The sequence below is a fragment of the Cricetulus griseus genome, chromosome 2, assembly GCF_003668045.3.
Source record: "Cricetulus griseus strain 17A/GY chromosome 2, alternate assembly CriGri-PICRH-1.0, whole genome shotgun sequence".
Taxonomy (NCBI): domain Eukaryota; kingdom Metazoa; phylum Chordata; class Mammalia; order Rodentia; family Cricetidae; genus Cricetulus; species Cricetulus griseus.
Genome location: NC_048595.1, coordinates 295,303,527 through 295,320,838, shown reverse-complemented (window position 1 = coordinate 295,320,838; position 17,312 = coordinate 295,303,527). Strand labels below are relative to the sequence as shown.

The 17,312-nt window shown below is 35.9% G+C and overlaps 1 protein-coding gene across 14 annotated transcripts in view; it reads right to left on the bottom strand.

The window, feature by feature from the left end:
- LOC113834099 (protein SET) overlaps nt 1–17,035 on the bottom strand; it is a 153,554-nt gene extending 136,519 nt beyond the window's left edge. For 4 of the 14 annotated variants that reach the window (XM_027401203.2, XM_027401205.2, XM_027401204.2 and 1 more), the window contains exons 1-5: nt 16,679–17,035; nt 16,349–16,502; nt 15,175–15,569; nt 14,579–14,681; nt 14,408–14,446 (exon numbers count right to left, since the gene is read on the bottom strand). In XM_027401203.2, coding sequence (XP_027257004.1) covers nt 14,408–14,446; nt 14,579–14,681; nt 15,175–15,408 — 376 coding nt within the window. In that variant the 5' untranslated portion in view covers nt 15,409–15,569; nt 16,349–16,502; nt 16,679–17,035. Of the gene's footprint in view, nt 1–10,269; nt 10,848–11,774; nt 12,248–14,407; nt 14,447–14,578; nt 14,682–14,763; nt 15,570–16,348; nt 16,503–16,678 lie in introns of those variants that run through there. The other 10 variants (XR_004768493.1, XM_027401209.2, XM_027401210.2 and 7 more) reach the window with 10 other exon arrangements.
- Nucleotides 17,036–17,312: the final 277 nt, after the last annotated feature.

Below are 17,312 nucleotides of genomic sequence, written 5' to 3'. Positions count from 1 at the left end.
TCCCTGTTTGCACTAGCCCTTGGAATCTAGAAATCTACTTGATCATGAAAGATATCCATCTTCCTAGTCTTTCTAAATCTCAATTCTGATGTTAATTTTCCATAATTGTGCTACTTTTATTTAATTGTGTCCAATATTTATTAATTTTATTTTTTAAACTTCATGCAATGGGCAATTATGACCAGTTATACTTGCAATCATTCTTTGGTCTGATAAGCCATCTCAGCTTTAATTCCATATAATTCTAGGTTAAGTGTTACCTTAACAAGGTTAAGTGTGATTCACATTGCAGTCTCAGTCATGTGGCTTATCCTGTGCTGCCAAGAGGTTTACAGCAACTGGACTTGATTCTCATAATCTTTCCAAATAATTTCTTGGTTGAATACATCCAGATATAAATAATTCATAGGTTCATTTTAAAAAAATACTACAGTTTAAATTTAGTAATTAAACTCCATGAAATTAAGAACTGTAATAAAAATTATTTAATTTTCACCAAATTTGTGGTAAATTTTACCAAATTTGTGGCCACAGGCCTCCTTTTGCCTAAACCATCTGGGCTTAATGTCTGAATTCAGGGTTACATCATTGACAGGAAGAAACAGGAACATCTGTTTTCCACCTTAGACACATTCATCTATTGGATCCCATCTTTTATAGCCATTTTCTCTTTTGTTTTATATAAACTTTAAAATATGTTGGTTGTCACACATTCCACAACCTTCACCAACACTGGGGGGGGTAACAAGAAGAACACTCTGGACTCCTTGGACAATTTCCTTTTTGTTCATGATTACCTAATCTGTCTCCATATAAGCTGAAGAAACATTGTTAAATTCTCCATAAAATCATCACATAACCAGAATGTATTTCATACAGTATATTAAAGACTATGAATCATAGTGTCTGAACAGAATGTAAAGTACATACATTTTAAAAATAAAAACAACAAACTCTTAATAATTTTAACAACTTTTGCCTACGGTTTTTATTTTTGTATTTTCAACTTTCTAATGTTAATTTAAAAATAAAAGTCTTCAAGTATTTAGTGTGAGGGGTAGGGAACATACTCATGTCTCATACACATGTGGAGATAAGAGGACAACTTGCTGGAATAAATTCTTTCCTTCCAACCTGCTAGCTCTGGGGATCAAACTCAGGATTTCAGAAATGGAACAAATGGCTTTGTTTGTTGAGTCATCTCTTCACATTTTTTTCTATGCTATTTTCTTATTGATTTATCTTTATAAACGTGTGCTGGGGAAACACCAAATGACTTGAATCAAGAATTATTTTCTATGGAAACACTTTGACAAAATTTCTTTTAAATTATTTTAATTGATCAACATAAAAGTGTATACTTACTGTTGTGTTAATTTTCCTGGAGAGATGCAAAGCAATTGTCATATGCTTTATTTCAATATTTAGTGAGTAAGCTGAATATGCAGTTTTGGTGGTGAAGAATGTTGTTAGCCATTGCATCTCCTGTCTCTACTCACTGCATTTGTATCCAGGGTTCAAGGTGAACTTGAGGAACACCTGATTCACTTCTGTCTTATGTAGCTTTTCTTAGTGCTTAATGGTGACTTCTTATACTTGCCTAAGACCATTTTTTATGCATTCCTCATATATTTGACACCTAGCTCATAAAGGTTTGAAATCCCTACAATCCCCAGGGTAATGCTAGCCAACAATGAGTTTTCTATCCTAAGCAAAGATTAAAGATGAGTATGAGTAAAAGTATCTCTATAGATAGAAATACATCAGAATTTCAACTAGAATTTAACTGTTAAATTCGTGACTATTATTTTCAGTCTTTAGAAGACATGAATTGAAAATTCAGTAACAAAGGAAGAAATCTCATCTAAGTGGTTGGTGGCTTCTCTATCCAGGTGATTACAGCTTTCCATGACCCAATATTCAGAGATTGATGAGTCTCTGCACAAACCTACGTGACCCATAGTCATCAGTGTCTTGTTTTTACCAAAGCATTGGTGGCATGTCACTTTACAAGTGTCAATGTTTAGCTTTGTTGTGATATTCAAAATTGTACTTTCAGATAGTCTGTATCCATCAAGTAGTAAACAATCCATTTTTCTTGACAGAAGGTGTGGTGGGGAAACACCCAATGACTAATGAATCAAGAATTATTTTCTATGGACATACTGTGACAGTATTTCTTTTAAAATTACTTTAATTAATAAACATAAAAGTGTATACTTACTGTTGTGTTGATTTTTCTGGAGAGATGCAAACATTTTAATCACCTCAAAAAGGAGGTTAACACAGACCAAAGAATGATCTCACTCAGGTCTAGTTTAGTGAGTCATGTGCCTTTCTTACAAGGACCTCAGTGATTTAAAGGCAGGTGCATCACATAAAGCCTGAATGACTTAAAAAAATCTGCCTTCCTGCAGCAAACAGCCTGAACTACAGGCAACTTGACTGGTTTGAGAGTCTCCTCTCTGCAACAGTGTTTACTGCTTTTAGAACCTTGCAGTGGGAGCTGACAAATTTTGTAACTTTGCAAGATTCCTGGCCCTTGTAATAGTTTCTGAGCCCAATCAGTTTCTTTTGTTTCTCAAGTCTTTTGAGTTTTACTGTCCCTTATTTTAGAAGAAATAGCTACACAACACTTATATATAAAATGTTATTTTGGTTGTGAGCCTAGCCTTTAAGTCTGAGCCATCTCTCCAGCCCAAAATGTTATTTTGAAATATGCATGTATTATATAATACAAGTTAGAACACACCCATGCACATATCCTCACATACTTATATTTGGGGTAAATATATTTGGTATCTATTTTTTCTTGGAATTTTAAAATAATATTGTTACCTACAGTATTCTTCTTACATTTTTAAATAACATTTCTTTTTAAAGTTTCTTTTTTTATATTTTATTTTGCACTCCAACTACAGTTCTCCCCTGCCCCCACCAATCCTTCTGTGCCCCCTTCACTTCTCCCAGGCAACCCCCATCCACTACTCCCACAGGATAAGTGCTCCCATTGTGGGTCAACAAAGCCTGGCCTATTTAGTTGAGGCAGGACCAAGACCCTCCTCCCTGCATTAAATCTGAGCATGGCATCCCACCATAGCAAATGGGCTCCAACAAGCTAGCTTATGCATCAGGGATAGATACTAGTCCTGTAGTCAGGGGCCCCTCAGACAGACCCAGCTACACAATTATCTCCCACATGCAGAGAACCTAGTTCAGTCCCATGGAGGCTTGTCATGGCTGATGGTCTAGAGTTGGTGAGTTCTCACAAGTGTGTTTCAGCTGTCTCTATTTACAGTATTTTTGGTGTACAATAAATTTAAATAATGTTTATTAGGTAATACATTCATGTATTAATCCCGTATTTAAAGATACATACACCAGGCCACTAAGTTAGACAATGACATTTTTGGCTTTACTGATTAAGTGGAAATCATTGTTTGTAAGTTAGGCACAGCATTCTAGACACAGGGAAGAAAACACACACAAAAAAATTGTTAGGAAGAATGACTATGCCCTTTTGTTTCTTATCACTCCCAGTTCTTCAAAATAAAGATTAAAGTTTTAACTGAAGCCCTCCTAGAATAGTCAATTCTGAGGACTTTTAAGTAGAGATCTCACTATAGGCAACTCATTTGCATTTTACTTTGCATGAATACAAGGAGGAGTAGAAATGAAGCCTAAAGTGCAAGTGTGCAGCAGGGAGCCAGCTAATTGATGTCAAAGAAAGCGGGATGTGCTTTGATATCAATTACACTAACCTCCAATTAGGCCTTCACTAGGGCAGGTCTTGTGTTTAATCTAATGATTCATTAGCTGAAGAAATGAAGATGAGTATTCACTTTCCGTTACTGAGACATCAAAAGCAAAATCCAACCCATAGGATCTAATCTCAGACTAAACCACAGATCATAAGGTGCTTAAGCCCCCTAACCTTTAATTTTTCCAAAGGTTTCTGTCACTGGCTTTCAAAGTCCCTGCTTGCTATTCCAACAGAATACTGTAGACTGGAACACATATGTGGGGTGGGGTATAATGAAAACAAAGAGAAAGATCCAAAATTTTTGTTGGAGTTGAGGTTTTTTTGTTTTTTGTTTTAAAAAGGAAAATGTGGGCATATGGACTCATATTTAAGGAATCCTCAGATAGAGGGTTTAAAATCTAGGGTATTCCTTCATGAGAAATGCTAGCTAATTATTTTAACGTTTTTGTCTTGGGGTTCTGAAAAGCCAGAATTACTAAGAACATTATATCTGCCTTTTTTTCCATACAACGGCTATGAGTATTACCCTATAAATCTAACATATACACAGATTTCTGTCAATACACTTGAACAGACAATGGCAAGACAGAAATAGTCTATCTGACCAGCTTGCATACAGAAGAGTTGTAATGCTCCTTAGTGAGACATTGCCTTTTAGGACCGAGTGGTCACTACTGACAATAAGAAGAAAGGGTTCTATATAACAAAGACGGTTCTTTCTCAACAATTATAATCCTTTGCTTAATTGTGAGTAACCTTTGAAATGGGGAGGCAGTTAAGAGCTGGGTTATGCATTAGGGAAATCAACAAATTGCTAGCATGCATATTTCACAACTCATGAAAATTATAATATTTATGAATAAATACATCAGAGAAATCTTTAAATGATATTATAAAAGACACACTTTTAGGGAAAAATAACATTTAGAACACAGGTAAGTATTACAATGGGCAATTCTTTTCCTCTGGATGTCTTTAAAATATATATTCTTACCTCTAAGGAATAGTTTATGATTGGACATAAAAGCCAGAAATGTGATTGATAGGGGGATCTTTAATATTTATCTTGCTGAGTGATCAGATTTTGTTTCAGGCAGCTCACTCTGGTGATAACAGCCAGTGAAAATAATAGCCTGGTATCAAAATTATATATAGCACTATATAACTTATATATGGCACTGTATATTAAAATATGTATATTGAAAGCATTAGTAGTGGGGATGGAGAGAGTGGATATTTATCAGGATTTAGTAACAAATGGTATCATAGGCATCTGGAATGATTCCCAACTTTCTGCTAAGATAGTTATATTGCCAATAATTCTACAAAAAGAGAGAGAGAGAGAAGAGATAGTTTAAGGTGACACACGAAGACACACGAAGACTCTGTGTGTGTGTTGCACATTGTATAATGTGTGTACATGTGAATGTGAATGCATGATCAGTTGCACATACATGAATGTGTATAGAAGCCAGAGTCTGCTGTTCTGTGTCTTTTCTAATAGCTCCCTGTCTCTCTTTTTTGTTTGTTTGAGCCCTGGTTCTCACTTATTCAGTTAAAATGACTGGCCAGCAAGAACCAGGGATTCACTTGAGTCTGTTCCCCTAAGTCTCCTTGGTGTTGTAGACATGTACGGGCATGCCTGGTTTTTAAATGGGTGCTAGGGATGCCCAATTTTACATGTTAAGCAAATGCTTATCAACTGGGCTATCTCCTTAGTCATGGACTTCTATATTTATTCCATTGACTTGGTCAGCATTTTTTCTTGTGAAAGATTAAAGATCTTCTATCTCCCCTACAGACTATTTTATAATTAGTTATTAATTAATAAATTAAAGAAAACTGACCAAGAATCCTGGAATTCAGTTGTTGCACAGAATGTTCAGATCCTAGGTAAATGTAGTAGAAATGTTATTTGATTTTTGTTGCGGAGTATACACCAATAAGCCTATTCCAGCAGAAGCTAAATGAGTTCCATGGGCTGAGTATTGAATTCTGGGAACTATCTCCAGGGAACTCTGCGTCAAAAATTATTTCACAGGCACAAAGCTGTTTGACTCATAATATTGCACATGCCAAACAATTTATATGGCTACCTCCAGGCTTGGCACTAAGTAAATGCCACCACTTTCACCCATTCACCAAATTGAACTCAGCAGCAGAGGGCTCAACTACCTAGATTCACCCTTCATCATGGATGTTTCTTGTGAAGCTCTCATCATTCTCTAAATGTCACTTCCTAACAGCTGACCGGAAAGTCATTATTTTATTTTAATTAGGAAGCTGAGACTTGCACTGTTCCAGAGGAAATTATTCTTGCCAAGTTAGATGCAGAGAAGATTTTTTCCCCTGTGAAAATCATCTCAGTTTTCATACTAAAGAAACACAGAAATGCTTAATTTATAAACAGATTTAAAATGAAGCCATATTAGTGAGATTTATCAGTAAACACTAATTCACAGATTTTTTTCTCTTTGGAAGCTTTTCTTAATAGGGTAAACATAATAGAGAAATTTATGTGGTTTTTCTTTGATATTGCCTTTTAAAATATCTGACCTGATGATGTTTGCTAAAACACATTGGACATTTGAGAACACATTCTGACTTTTCTTGGCTACAGGTGTAGATTTCTCTCAGGTAACCAAGGAGAAAGATTTTGTATGTGGTATCAGGGTTCTCCTTTCTCTAACATTATCCTAAGATTTTTTCCCTCTCCTATTTCCTCATGGCCCTTTTTTTCTTACCCTTCTCCATATCCCTAACTTGCCTAAAAACAATCACTTGGAGAAAGAAGGCAAGATTAGTATGTGTGCTAATTGTTACTCCCAACGGTAGACATGTTTAATTTGTTTCTGGATACTATTCTCAGAGGTCTCTAATTGAAGGCATAATGCAGTCATTGTCTGGTCCTCAGATGGATTTTTAGAACACCTTGAACAAGCTTTTTTTTATCTTTTAGATAAGAGGTTTTATGAGAAATGTGGATGGTAACAGTTAAGTAAATCTATATTCATACAAAAATACTAAAACACAAGGTAATTTAAATTTTAGTAAACAAAGTCTCAACATTACTATACTTCATGTGATATTTAGGACACACTTGTATGGAAAGCTGCACCTTCTTTATCTGAAATTCAGATAGAAGTTGATATCCTCTAATTTTATTTGGTAAGTTCAACAGAGCTACCGGTGGAATAGCAGTGATTGTTTCATATTAAATGGGCACAAGATCTCTTCTCTTGTTTGTTTTAGAACCACTTATCTCTCTTGACTTATCTAGATATTCCTCATGATCTTTAAGCCTTGGAGATTTTACCATTGTATTTAACTAAAAAACTGATTTTTTTAATGAGTTTTGTTTTCTGTGTTGTAAACAAAATGTAGTTATTTTAGCCAAAATAATTCCTCAAAATTACCTCTCATATGTGAGCATCTTTGGACTTTGGGCTCCTCTATCTTTTGTCTAAAGTCTCATTAGTGAACACTAGACTGGAGTCTTGGCCCTTGATATATTCTGACTCCTTTTCACTCTTTTCTTTATAAATGCATTTTAAAATTTTTTGAGACATAATATGATTACATCATTTCCCCCTTCCCTTTCTTACCTCCAAACCCTGCCATTTGCCCCTCCCCATCCTTCACAGTTATGGAATCCCCCCACTAATAGTTATGACATGAGTATATGTATGTACATTCATATTCCTAAATATAACTGTTTCAGTCCATAAAATGTTATTTGTATGTACGTTTTCCAGGGATGGCTGGCTCTGGGCAATCAATGTGTGCTCTTCGCTAAGGAAGGATACCACCTTTCATACTCGTAGTTGCCTATAGGTCTTCGTGTAAGGTTGAGGCCATGTGGTCTTTTCCGCAACCACGTTGGCATGTCCATTGGTATTGTTCATGTTCAGCTCATGTTTTCAGTCTTTTCAGAGTTTATCTACCCAGGCATAAACAGCAGTAATTTTTAGATTTAGACTTATGTTATGTCTTTAAATCTTGAGGATTTATTTCCCTCTAGGTCATATGTTTGCCTCTGTGGCTAGATCTTAAACCCGAGGCAAAGCATTGGTGGCTGGGAAGTGTTTATAGTATTAATTGCTAAAATTTGGAGCCAATCACAATGTTTAGAAATAGAAGAAGAAAAATAAATCTCAGTATATCTTTCTTCATGGATTAATTTGCCTCTGTTATTTCTTTTTGTGAAGAATTAAGAATCATATGGGAAACGTCAGAGTTAAATCAAAAGGCATACCAAAGAGAATTTGTATATAGAGCATTACTATAACATGTAAGAACCATATGTATGTAATAATGTGTTACTGGGTAGAAATCAATCAAAATGATATATTATTGTTTATCTGTGTTTTTTAGACGGACATGTCATGGTTTTCTCTTCTATTTATATTATGCTGTGCGCCCCCCTGAATTTTTTGTAGTAAGAAAATGAAGTTTTAAATCTATTTCTGTAAACAGATTTTGAGTTTTCAAATATCTTTACTTTAAAAAAATTATATAAATCTGCTAAAATTGAATCATCTTCTATCAGTCTTGTCTCAGGTTTGGTGATAGTAGACCTCAGAAGTTCATGGGGACTTTGTTCTGGGAAAGTTTTCATTCTACCTTGAAAAGGAAGTCAGAAATATCTATGCACAGACTTACACCTGCAGAAGTTTCCATTAGGCAAGTCACAGAATTTCATCAGGTTTCCTGCAGTTAGACTTATTCAGGGCTGGTATTGGTATCACAAAAACACCTAAAAATTTTGAGATGATCTATTTCATTATCTCACTCACAGATGAAAAGCCAAATGGTTGCATGCTAGCCTGTAGTTTCAAAGCATGCAGGATCAATAGGTTAGTGAAATTTTCTGAGGACAGATGAGCTTCATATATACCAGAGAAGACCAGCATGGAGTGACCTTTAATTTTGCTTAATAGGGTTTCCTACATAGGCAAATAAGCCTTGGGGTAGAGAACTGTTAACTAAGAGTTTCTTAGGGCTGCAAGGTTTAAATCTATGCATCAGAAAAGACTTAATTAAAAACATTATAGGGAGGGAGCCCAGAGAAGCTCAGGAAGAGTTTCCAGGAGACAGAAAGCAGGCTTTATAGCAGTGCTGGCTCCAGGGAATGCATGACAATGCCGGATAAGTCCAAAGTTTTTAATCTCCCCACTTTGACCTCCTTTCCATTTTCCAAATCTATAGGGGTCAGAACATGGAGTTACCAACAAGAACATAGGGGGAAAAGTTGGAATAAAAAGAGAGACAATGATGATCACCTTCCTAAGGGAAAGTAGAAACTCTACAGTTGAATTTACATTTGAAATATTGAGTATTAAATGCAACAGTGTATTTAAAGACAGAAACATGTGCTGAAATTACTCTTTCAAGTGGAGGCACAATAGCCTTTTTTCCAAAAGGCTATTTCTGTTGTCCATAACCCTGGTAGTAGATATGTAGCCATCTTAACTTCACAAATAACCATCAATCCATGAATTGCTGGTAGAAAATGACAAGAAAATGTTCTAGGTCACTAGTTACTCAGATGTGATACATTCAACCTATATGCTTCATTGCCACCCACTGTTTCCTGCTAGGATTGAGTTCCACGTAATTTCTGTAGTGAGCCATTCCATCTGGCATCTTTTGTTGGCTTCCTTCTATTTCCTTTCGCACATGCCCATCTTTTCTTCAGTACTTCATAGAATCATATCCCAAAGTCCAATTTTATAAAATCCTTGTTTTAATGTCTTACAGGCTGGCAAATCCAACTTATGACAGGTGGTACCAGAGTAGTTTTACAGGAGAGGCCCTAGGATAAGATTTTGGCCAGATGGTAATTTTTGGATTACTGTCACATTGAAACCAGTAAATACTTCTTTTATAAGGTACTGATATTTCATAAATGTAGAAGAAGGAGAGTGACTCTATAATGCCTGCAGTGCTTGAACAATGAAGAGACAATGGTGTCTGAATTATTTTGTTAGTTTCTAATTGCTGTTGAAATATCCAGGGAAGACAAGAGACTCAGTCATTTTAACAATTAGCTGAAACCATACTCTCCATCCATGTACTGATGAAATGAAGAGTTATTTCATATACTAGAGTGCACATTGTGGTGTGAATATTTTTCTAGATTAATATTAAGATGAACAAGTAAGAAGAAGGCTGTATTTACAGTGGTAGTGAGTTTTTATATATTAAAATCAATTCTTGGGGAAATAGTGGAGCGTTAAGTCCTAGGCTAAGTATAATTTCAGAAAATTCAGCCTTCCAAACTTTATGGGAAAATATAAGTGCTTCCCTCCTCTTTACTAGAGAAGAACAGATTCTCAATATCTGTATTCCATATAATTATCACTGAGGTAAATATTTTACAAGATGACACATATCTTCTTCTAAACTGGTGTTTGAATTATTGCTTCCAGCCCAATAACTATATTTTTTTAAAATTTGGAAAGTCTTGTTTGATCAGAGAATATCTTCAGTAAACAACAACAAAATAGATAGAGCAAAAGGACTGTTTATTAAAAAGAACTACAAATATGGCTAATGTATGCTGACAAGAAACAGAGGAACATGTCAGGATAGATGAAGAATAAGAGAACTGAAAATAGGCTAAAATCCAGGGAGTCTATCCTGAGCCTATGCACAAAATTCTAAGTAGGAACTGGGGTTTGGAAACCAGCTAGTAAATGAGATAAAATTGTCTGCCTCTCTAATAAAACTGTTGAGAAAGAGTTTTAAAATCTCACATCAAAATTGGTTTTTAATATATGTTCTGAGAAAACAAGTAATAACAATATGTAAAGGAAAACACATTATTGAGAAACTAGCAGTACCTTGCTCTATACTTGGGCTAATAGAGATGATAGGAATTGAAAATAGCAGAGGTCAAGTGGTGGTACTTAACTCTCAGAGCCAAAGTGAAGACAATTTGGAAGATTCTGGACACAATGGCAACTGGGTGGCTTTCCCTTTACTGACAGAAATGTATGTCTTCTGATAATATATCATGCTATTTTAAGCTTGAGACAGATCAACATGAACTCTATCCTAGTGTGTTACTTGACATGTGTGCCTGAAAAACAGAAAGAACAATTAAAGTGTTAAAGTCACTCATCATAGTAGAAAATTATAATTTGTTATGAAAGTTGAAGAATTGCCTCAGTTCTGAAATCCAAAGCACACCGACTGCAAGGAAGACTGACGTTGAATCATGTATTTAATTCCTTCTTTCTGTAAGGGAACCTGTACGTATTTTCTACACTGTTACTCTTGAGGCAAAGGCAATCTCTGAGTATTTTGAATACTCTTGGTACAGAATTTTTAGTTAGGACTCTAAAATATTTCTATGACTCTATACCCTCTTTATAACTGGAGAACATCAAGGCTCTGTAATGATAGGATCTTGGTGTGAATACATTTAAAAACTGTCCAAACTTCAAGTCTATTTTCTGTGTACAGAATGAAGATTGTGGTGCTTAGCTTTCAGCATTCCTCTTTATTGCTTTTTATGGTGGAGATATGATAGGGCAAGCTTGTGAAAGCCCCATTACCCTAATTCTGACCATGACAATAAATCAGAAATGATGCATTTAAATAAAAAATATTATCCTGTAATTTGCATAACCTTCAATGTCTTAAGTATACAGGAGCTGTATCTACTATATCTCTCTTTAAATCACAAACCTGACCCATTAAAACAAAACCAAATGCATCATCGTGATTTGGTTTTGATTAATTAATAATATGGGAGGGCCTAGCCCATTGTGGGTGGTTCAATCCCTGGGCAAGTAGTCCTAAGTTTATAAGAAAGCAGGCTAAGCAAGTCAAGAGGGACAAGCCAGTAAGCACTCCTCTATAGCCTCTGCACCATATCCTGCCTCCATGTTCCTCCCACTTGACTTTCTGGGGTAATGGACTACAAGTTGCAAAATGAAATAAACACTTTCCTCCCCCAAGTTGCTTTTGTCATGGTGGCTTATCACAGTAATAGAAACCCTAAGACACAACAATTCTCCTTTTATTTAAATTAACATTGATTAAATTATTATTATTCCATTCATCTGAATTAATGGAATTTCCCCCAATATGTCAATTTATTTCACCTACTATTATTTTCTAGTAATTTCCACAGACCGATTCCAAAATTATACACATACTCAAAATTATACATATACTCAAAAGGCTGTATTTTGATAATATTTAGGCACTAATCCTGGTTTCTGGGATCAGAAATGTCCAAAACCAATGCTTTGACAGGGAATTAATGACTCCAGATATCTGATTGACTCCATCTATTCTCCTCAAACTATTTTTAGAAATTTTGCTCTTGTTAATGGAGAAGTGATTATTGCATTTAGTCTATAGATGCTAGTAAAGAATGATGATGAAACAAATCACTAGATTAATTGTATCAAGCTGTTGTTTCTTTTTAATTTCAGGTTGGTGTGTTCATGCTACTCAATTCTTTACAAACTGAAAAACAAAAAAACAAAACCAACACATTAATTCCCTCTTAACTGCCCCCATTTAATTTAAAGTGCAATACAAATAATGAGAAATGTTTAAGTTGCTTTTACCTTTTAAATTGGTGTTTGACTTAATGAAAATTAATAGCTTTGAAACTGAGAGTCTCTTAGAAAATTAAGCTATGCCCTGTTGATATACAACACATTTAGATGCATTAAAGTTACTTTAAATGTACATTGCATTTCTTTCTGATATTGGTTGAAGTTGTAGCAGATAAAATGGGAGCATGTCAAACAATTTCTTTGAACTTTGCTTTTCCCAAGATCATCTGCACTGATGCTGATGGGTGATACGCCATTGGGTAAATTTATTCATATTTTATTCAACCACTGACTGTGGGGTGATCAGCCCCAATTGATACATCTACAACACAACCCTTATACCTAAATTTCAGGAACACAGAATAAAAAGACAAGAAAGACTATGGAACCAGAGGACCAGGAATTCTCCTGTGTCTTCAAGTTATAACAGGAAGCTGCCATGAAATTGCAATAATATGGCTGCCTAAAAAGACCTGAGCAATAATAACACCAGTTGACATGACAACATAAATGGCAGGACTTTAACAGGGCCCCACCCCAGGTGAGTAATGATTACTGAGAGAGGGAGAATTAGTCTTTCTTAGGGATGAGCTTCCTAATTAGATATCCATTATCTGGTGGTCAGCACTAAAATTACATACATACAAGCAACACTAAATGGACTGGGCAGGTTAAATTTGTGTATTTATTGACATATATATATATATATGTGTGTGTGTGTGTGTGTGTGTGTGTGTGTGTGTGTGTGTGTATAATATATGAACAATACATTAGTGTTAAAACTAATAAAGAAACAGAGCTCATAAATTTGAGAGAAAGTGGGAGGAACATAGGAATGGTTGGAGGGGGAAATGATATAATTACATTTTTTTATTTTTACAAAATTATAATTTCACATGTCAATCCCTTCTCCCTCTCCCCTCCCCCTTTCACTCCCCATAGAGGGTAGGGCCCTCCAAGGGGGCTTCACAAATTCCACAACATCATCCTGGGCCGGGCCTAGACCCTTATAATTACATTTTAATTAAACATAAAATAAAATTTTAAAGATAAAAAAATTATGTCCTTCCTTTCTTTTGAATTACATTGTTCAGCAAAATGTGAATTAACTTTTACTCTCCAGATCTGGGTTTTTGTTTCCATTTTAAAGGGACAAATGTAGATCATGGTTTTAGGAATTAGAGCAATACTTTTTAAGAAAGAAAAATTATAAAGTTGCATTTGGCAGCACATGTCTGACATTGCAGCTACTCACAAGGATCACAAGTTAAAAGACAGCTTGGGCTATAGAGTAAGTTGAAATAGTAAGTTGAAAGCAACATTTAAGTATCTTGTCTCAAGACAGAGAGGCAGACAGATAAAAGAAGAATGGTGTGTTTTCTTTCTCCTGTATAAAGAAACAAAAGCCACAAGTGTTGAAACCTGATTTCATGACCACATGAAACAGTTGTTCCATGTTTGAATGAGAAGAGGGGTTTTTTTTGGATGTATTGAAGGTAAGTTGATTACAGGAGACAACATAATTACAAAAACTTGAAAGATGTTGTTTTATTTTGATTTTCAAAAATAAATATTTATGGGAACGTGACTCAAATATTTCAGCCCCCTGGTCCAAGTTGCACTGATTTATACTGATGAACCAAGTATACCCACATTGCTGTGCAGCCACGACCAAAATCCAGTTTTAGAATTTTGTCATTTTTCCTGCCTGTAACTCTTAGACTGAGTAGTTAGCAAGAGTCAGGAGTTGCATTTGATTTTCCCTTTTAAATATCTTGTCAATGATTTAAAATGGTTCACGTGACTGTTCTAGAATGACATGTGCAACCATCTCTTTGCTACCACACCAATTAAGCATTTTTCAGGCCCTGTTTAAATGCTACTTCTTTTGTGTGTATTTTTTTGTTGCTGTTGTTCATTAGGAGAGGATTTTATTTTTAAAGTGTTATCTTAAGCTTATTAAGCTGCAAGGATGTCCATTAATTAACACCATAATTAAGCATGCCAAAAGTGAGTGAATGTCATCAAAATGCCCACTTAACCCACTCAGATATCATAAACTCACCCTTTACTGACCTTCTATAGCTCTCCCCCACTCTTCTTTCTATTTATTAAACAAGAGAAAGTACAAAAATGCATGTTGGTAAATGCTAACTGTCCATAGTCACATAAAGACACAGTGCAATCTCTCAGCCCAATATACAGAGAAAGGAAAGAAAGCTTGAATACTATTTACCCATACACAGGTGATTGTCCAGCTTCCAGCAGAAGGATGGTGTTTCTTTTTCTATTTTTTTTCCACAGAGCATAATGGTAGTGTTGCATCCACAACTTTTTAGCTAAGAAAGGATAAAAACAAGGATTTAGATTTAGATTTAGAACAAGAACTTGGATTTAGAACAAGAAGTGGAGATTCTTTACCCATTGTATATTGCTTAACATACTTCTCCCAAAATAGGTTGAGAACCACAGTGTTGTGAAGAGAGAGAGAGAGACCTCAAAAACAGTGCAACCAAGCACAAGAAGGATGGGGGAACGACAATGCCTTCCTTCCAGAGACTAAGGAAAACTAAAACAAAATAAAGATTGAATCCAATCAGTGTTCTATGGTATTAGTCATCTTCTCTTTCATCCTCCTCTTATTCTTCATCCTCATCACCTTTGTCACCTTCACCTTCACCCTTATCCTCTTCATCAGTATCTTCTAATCTTTCCTCTTCATCACCATCATGATGAAATCATTTCTCACCACTCCTTCATCCTCCATAACAGGAACCCAATAGTACAAGCGATGTAGTCAAATATCTTCTTTGATAACCCCTCTTAACTCACCTGTACCTGCATCAGAATGGTTAGTAAACCAGGTAAAAAGTTCAGTGGTTCCGAATGCTGCCTCTTACTGGAGGCCTTATTCTGCCTTAGACTTGAGCATTTTGTCAAATCGTTTCCAAGTTTCCATTTCATTTTGGTGGACTTTAAAGATGAACCATTGCTCTCAATCAGGTGAAATTCTTTGGAGACAACTTTGTTTTCAAAGTAAGGATTCTCATCAAAATAAATCTTCATATGTAATCTGATTATATATCTTCAAATCCTGTCACTTCACCCCTGGTGAAATAATTCAGGGCATTATTGTCCTCCTACTCAAGCAGTACAGACACTTGTTAATGGCTGAAAAATTCTGTTACCCAAAAATTTGGTATTTTGATCATCAATACTGTGATCTTCTGAAAGAAAAAAAAAATCGGTCAGGTTTGTTATTTCTTTTTTTTTTTTTTACTTTCAAAGTTTGTGGGGTTTCCCTTTTCCTCAGGGGTTATTGGCTACTGGCCCTTGAGGAAAAAGGTAGCAGAAGTGCTGAATTAGTTCCAAAATGCTATGGATACTTAATGACAACTGAAGTCTAGGAGGTACAGCCTGATTTTAGATTCTACTTTCCTTAACTGTCACTGCTATCTTTCACTCTACTTTTGTATTTTCTTTTAGTTCCTCAGAATTATTCCAACTATTTTTTTGCTTTCACTCTTTCAGTTGAGAAGTCAGTTAGTCTAATAGGTTGTTTCTTTTAAATAATCTATTCTTTTTTTCTCTCTCCAGCCTGATATTTATTTATTTTTCTTTTTTTAAATTTGGAAACAATCATTTTACATATCAATCCCCCCATTCCCTCTCCCTCCTATCCTCCTTTACCCACTACCAACCCCCCCAAGCCACCCCCACATTCTCCCCAAGGACAGTGAGGCCTTCCATGGGGGAAATCATCGAATCCTGTCACATCATTTGGGGGAGGGGGCTAGGCCCTCCTCAATGTATCTGAGCTGAAATAGTATCCCCTCATAGGGAATGGGCTCCTGAAGTCTATTTGTGCACTAGAGATAAATATTGGTTCCACTGTTAGAGGTCCCATAGACTGCCCAAGCCTCCTAACTGGCACCCACATTCCAAGGGTTTGATTTAGTTCAATGCTGGTTCCCCAGCTTTATGACTGGGGTCCATGTGCTCTTACTAGATCAGGTGAGCTGGTTATGTAGGTTTCTCCAGCATGGTCTTGACTCCTTTGCTCATCCCTCCTCCCTCTCTACAACTGGATTCCAGGAGTATGGCTCAGTGCTTAGCTGTGGGTGCCTGCTTTTTCTTCCAGCAACTACTGGATAAAGGCTCTAGGATGGCAATGAAGGTAGTCATCCATCTCATTATAGTGAAAAATAATCTATTCCTTTCTCTGTTTGTAGTTTTTTTTAATTCCCATTCTCTTTACCTTTCAAAGATTTACCACAATGCTCTATAGTTTGTATTTATTTTAATTATAGGGACATGAAGTTCAATTTATATTTACCATGTATTTTTTTCTGATAGCATTCTGTAATGTGAAGAAGGTAAATATTTAAGCTTGGAGGGTCCATTCTCACTAGATTGAGGAGGCAAAGGAATAGAGGTGGGGATTAGCAGCATGGCTGGAAATTGAGGAATCAGTCCCAAAGGGAAGGTAAACACAGAAGTTGCCTTTAAACATGTACTATAGACACATTCCTCATGCCAATCTGTACATTTCTTCTTAGATGTTCTTGGGTGTTACGATAAATCCTTTTGCCAAAAGCTGCCTGAGCCCCACCGCCACGTGTGTGCTTTACGCCAGCCACCTGCCCGAGTTAGGGCCCAAATGAACACACAGAGAGACTTGTATTAGTTACAATGCTGCTTGGCCAATGACCAGGATTCTCATCTGTTAGCTCAGTCTCAATTATCATATGTCTATATATTTTATAAGACTTATCTTATCGGACGCCTTATTGGCGTCCTTCCTTGCTGGTGAATCACATCATGCCGCTGGAGCAGGAGCCGAGGGGAAAAGAGAGCGACACTTCCTTTTTCCTCTTCTTAAATACGAGTCTCCTTGCTATGTCACTTCCTGTCTGGAACACCACTTCTCTACTACATTTCCCAGAATCCTCTTTGACTCCTAGTCCAGT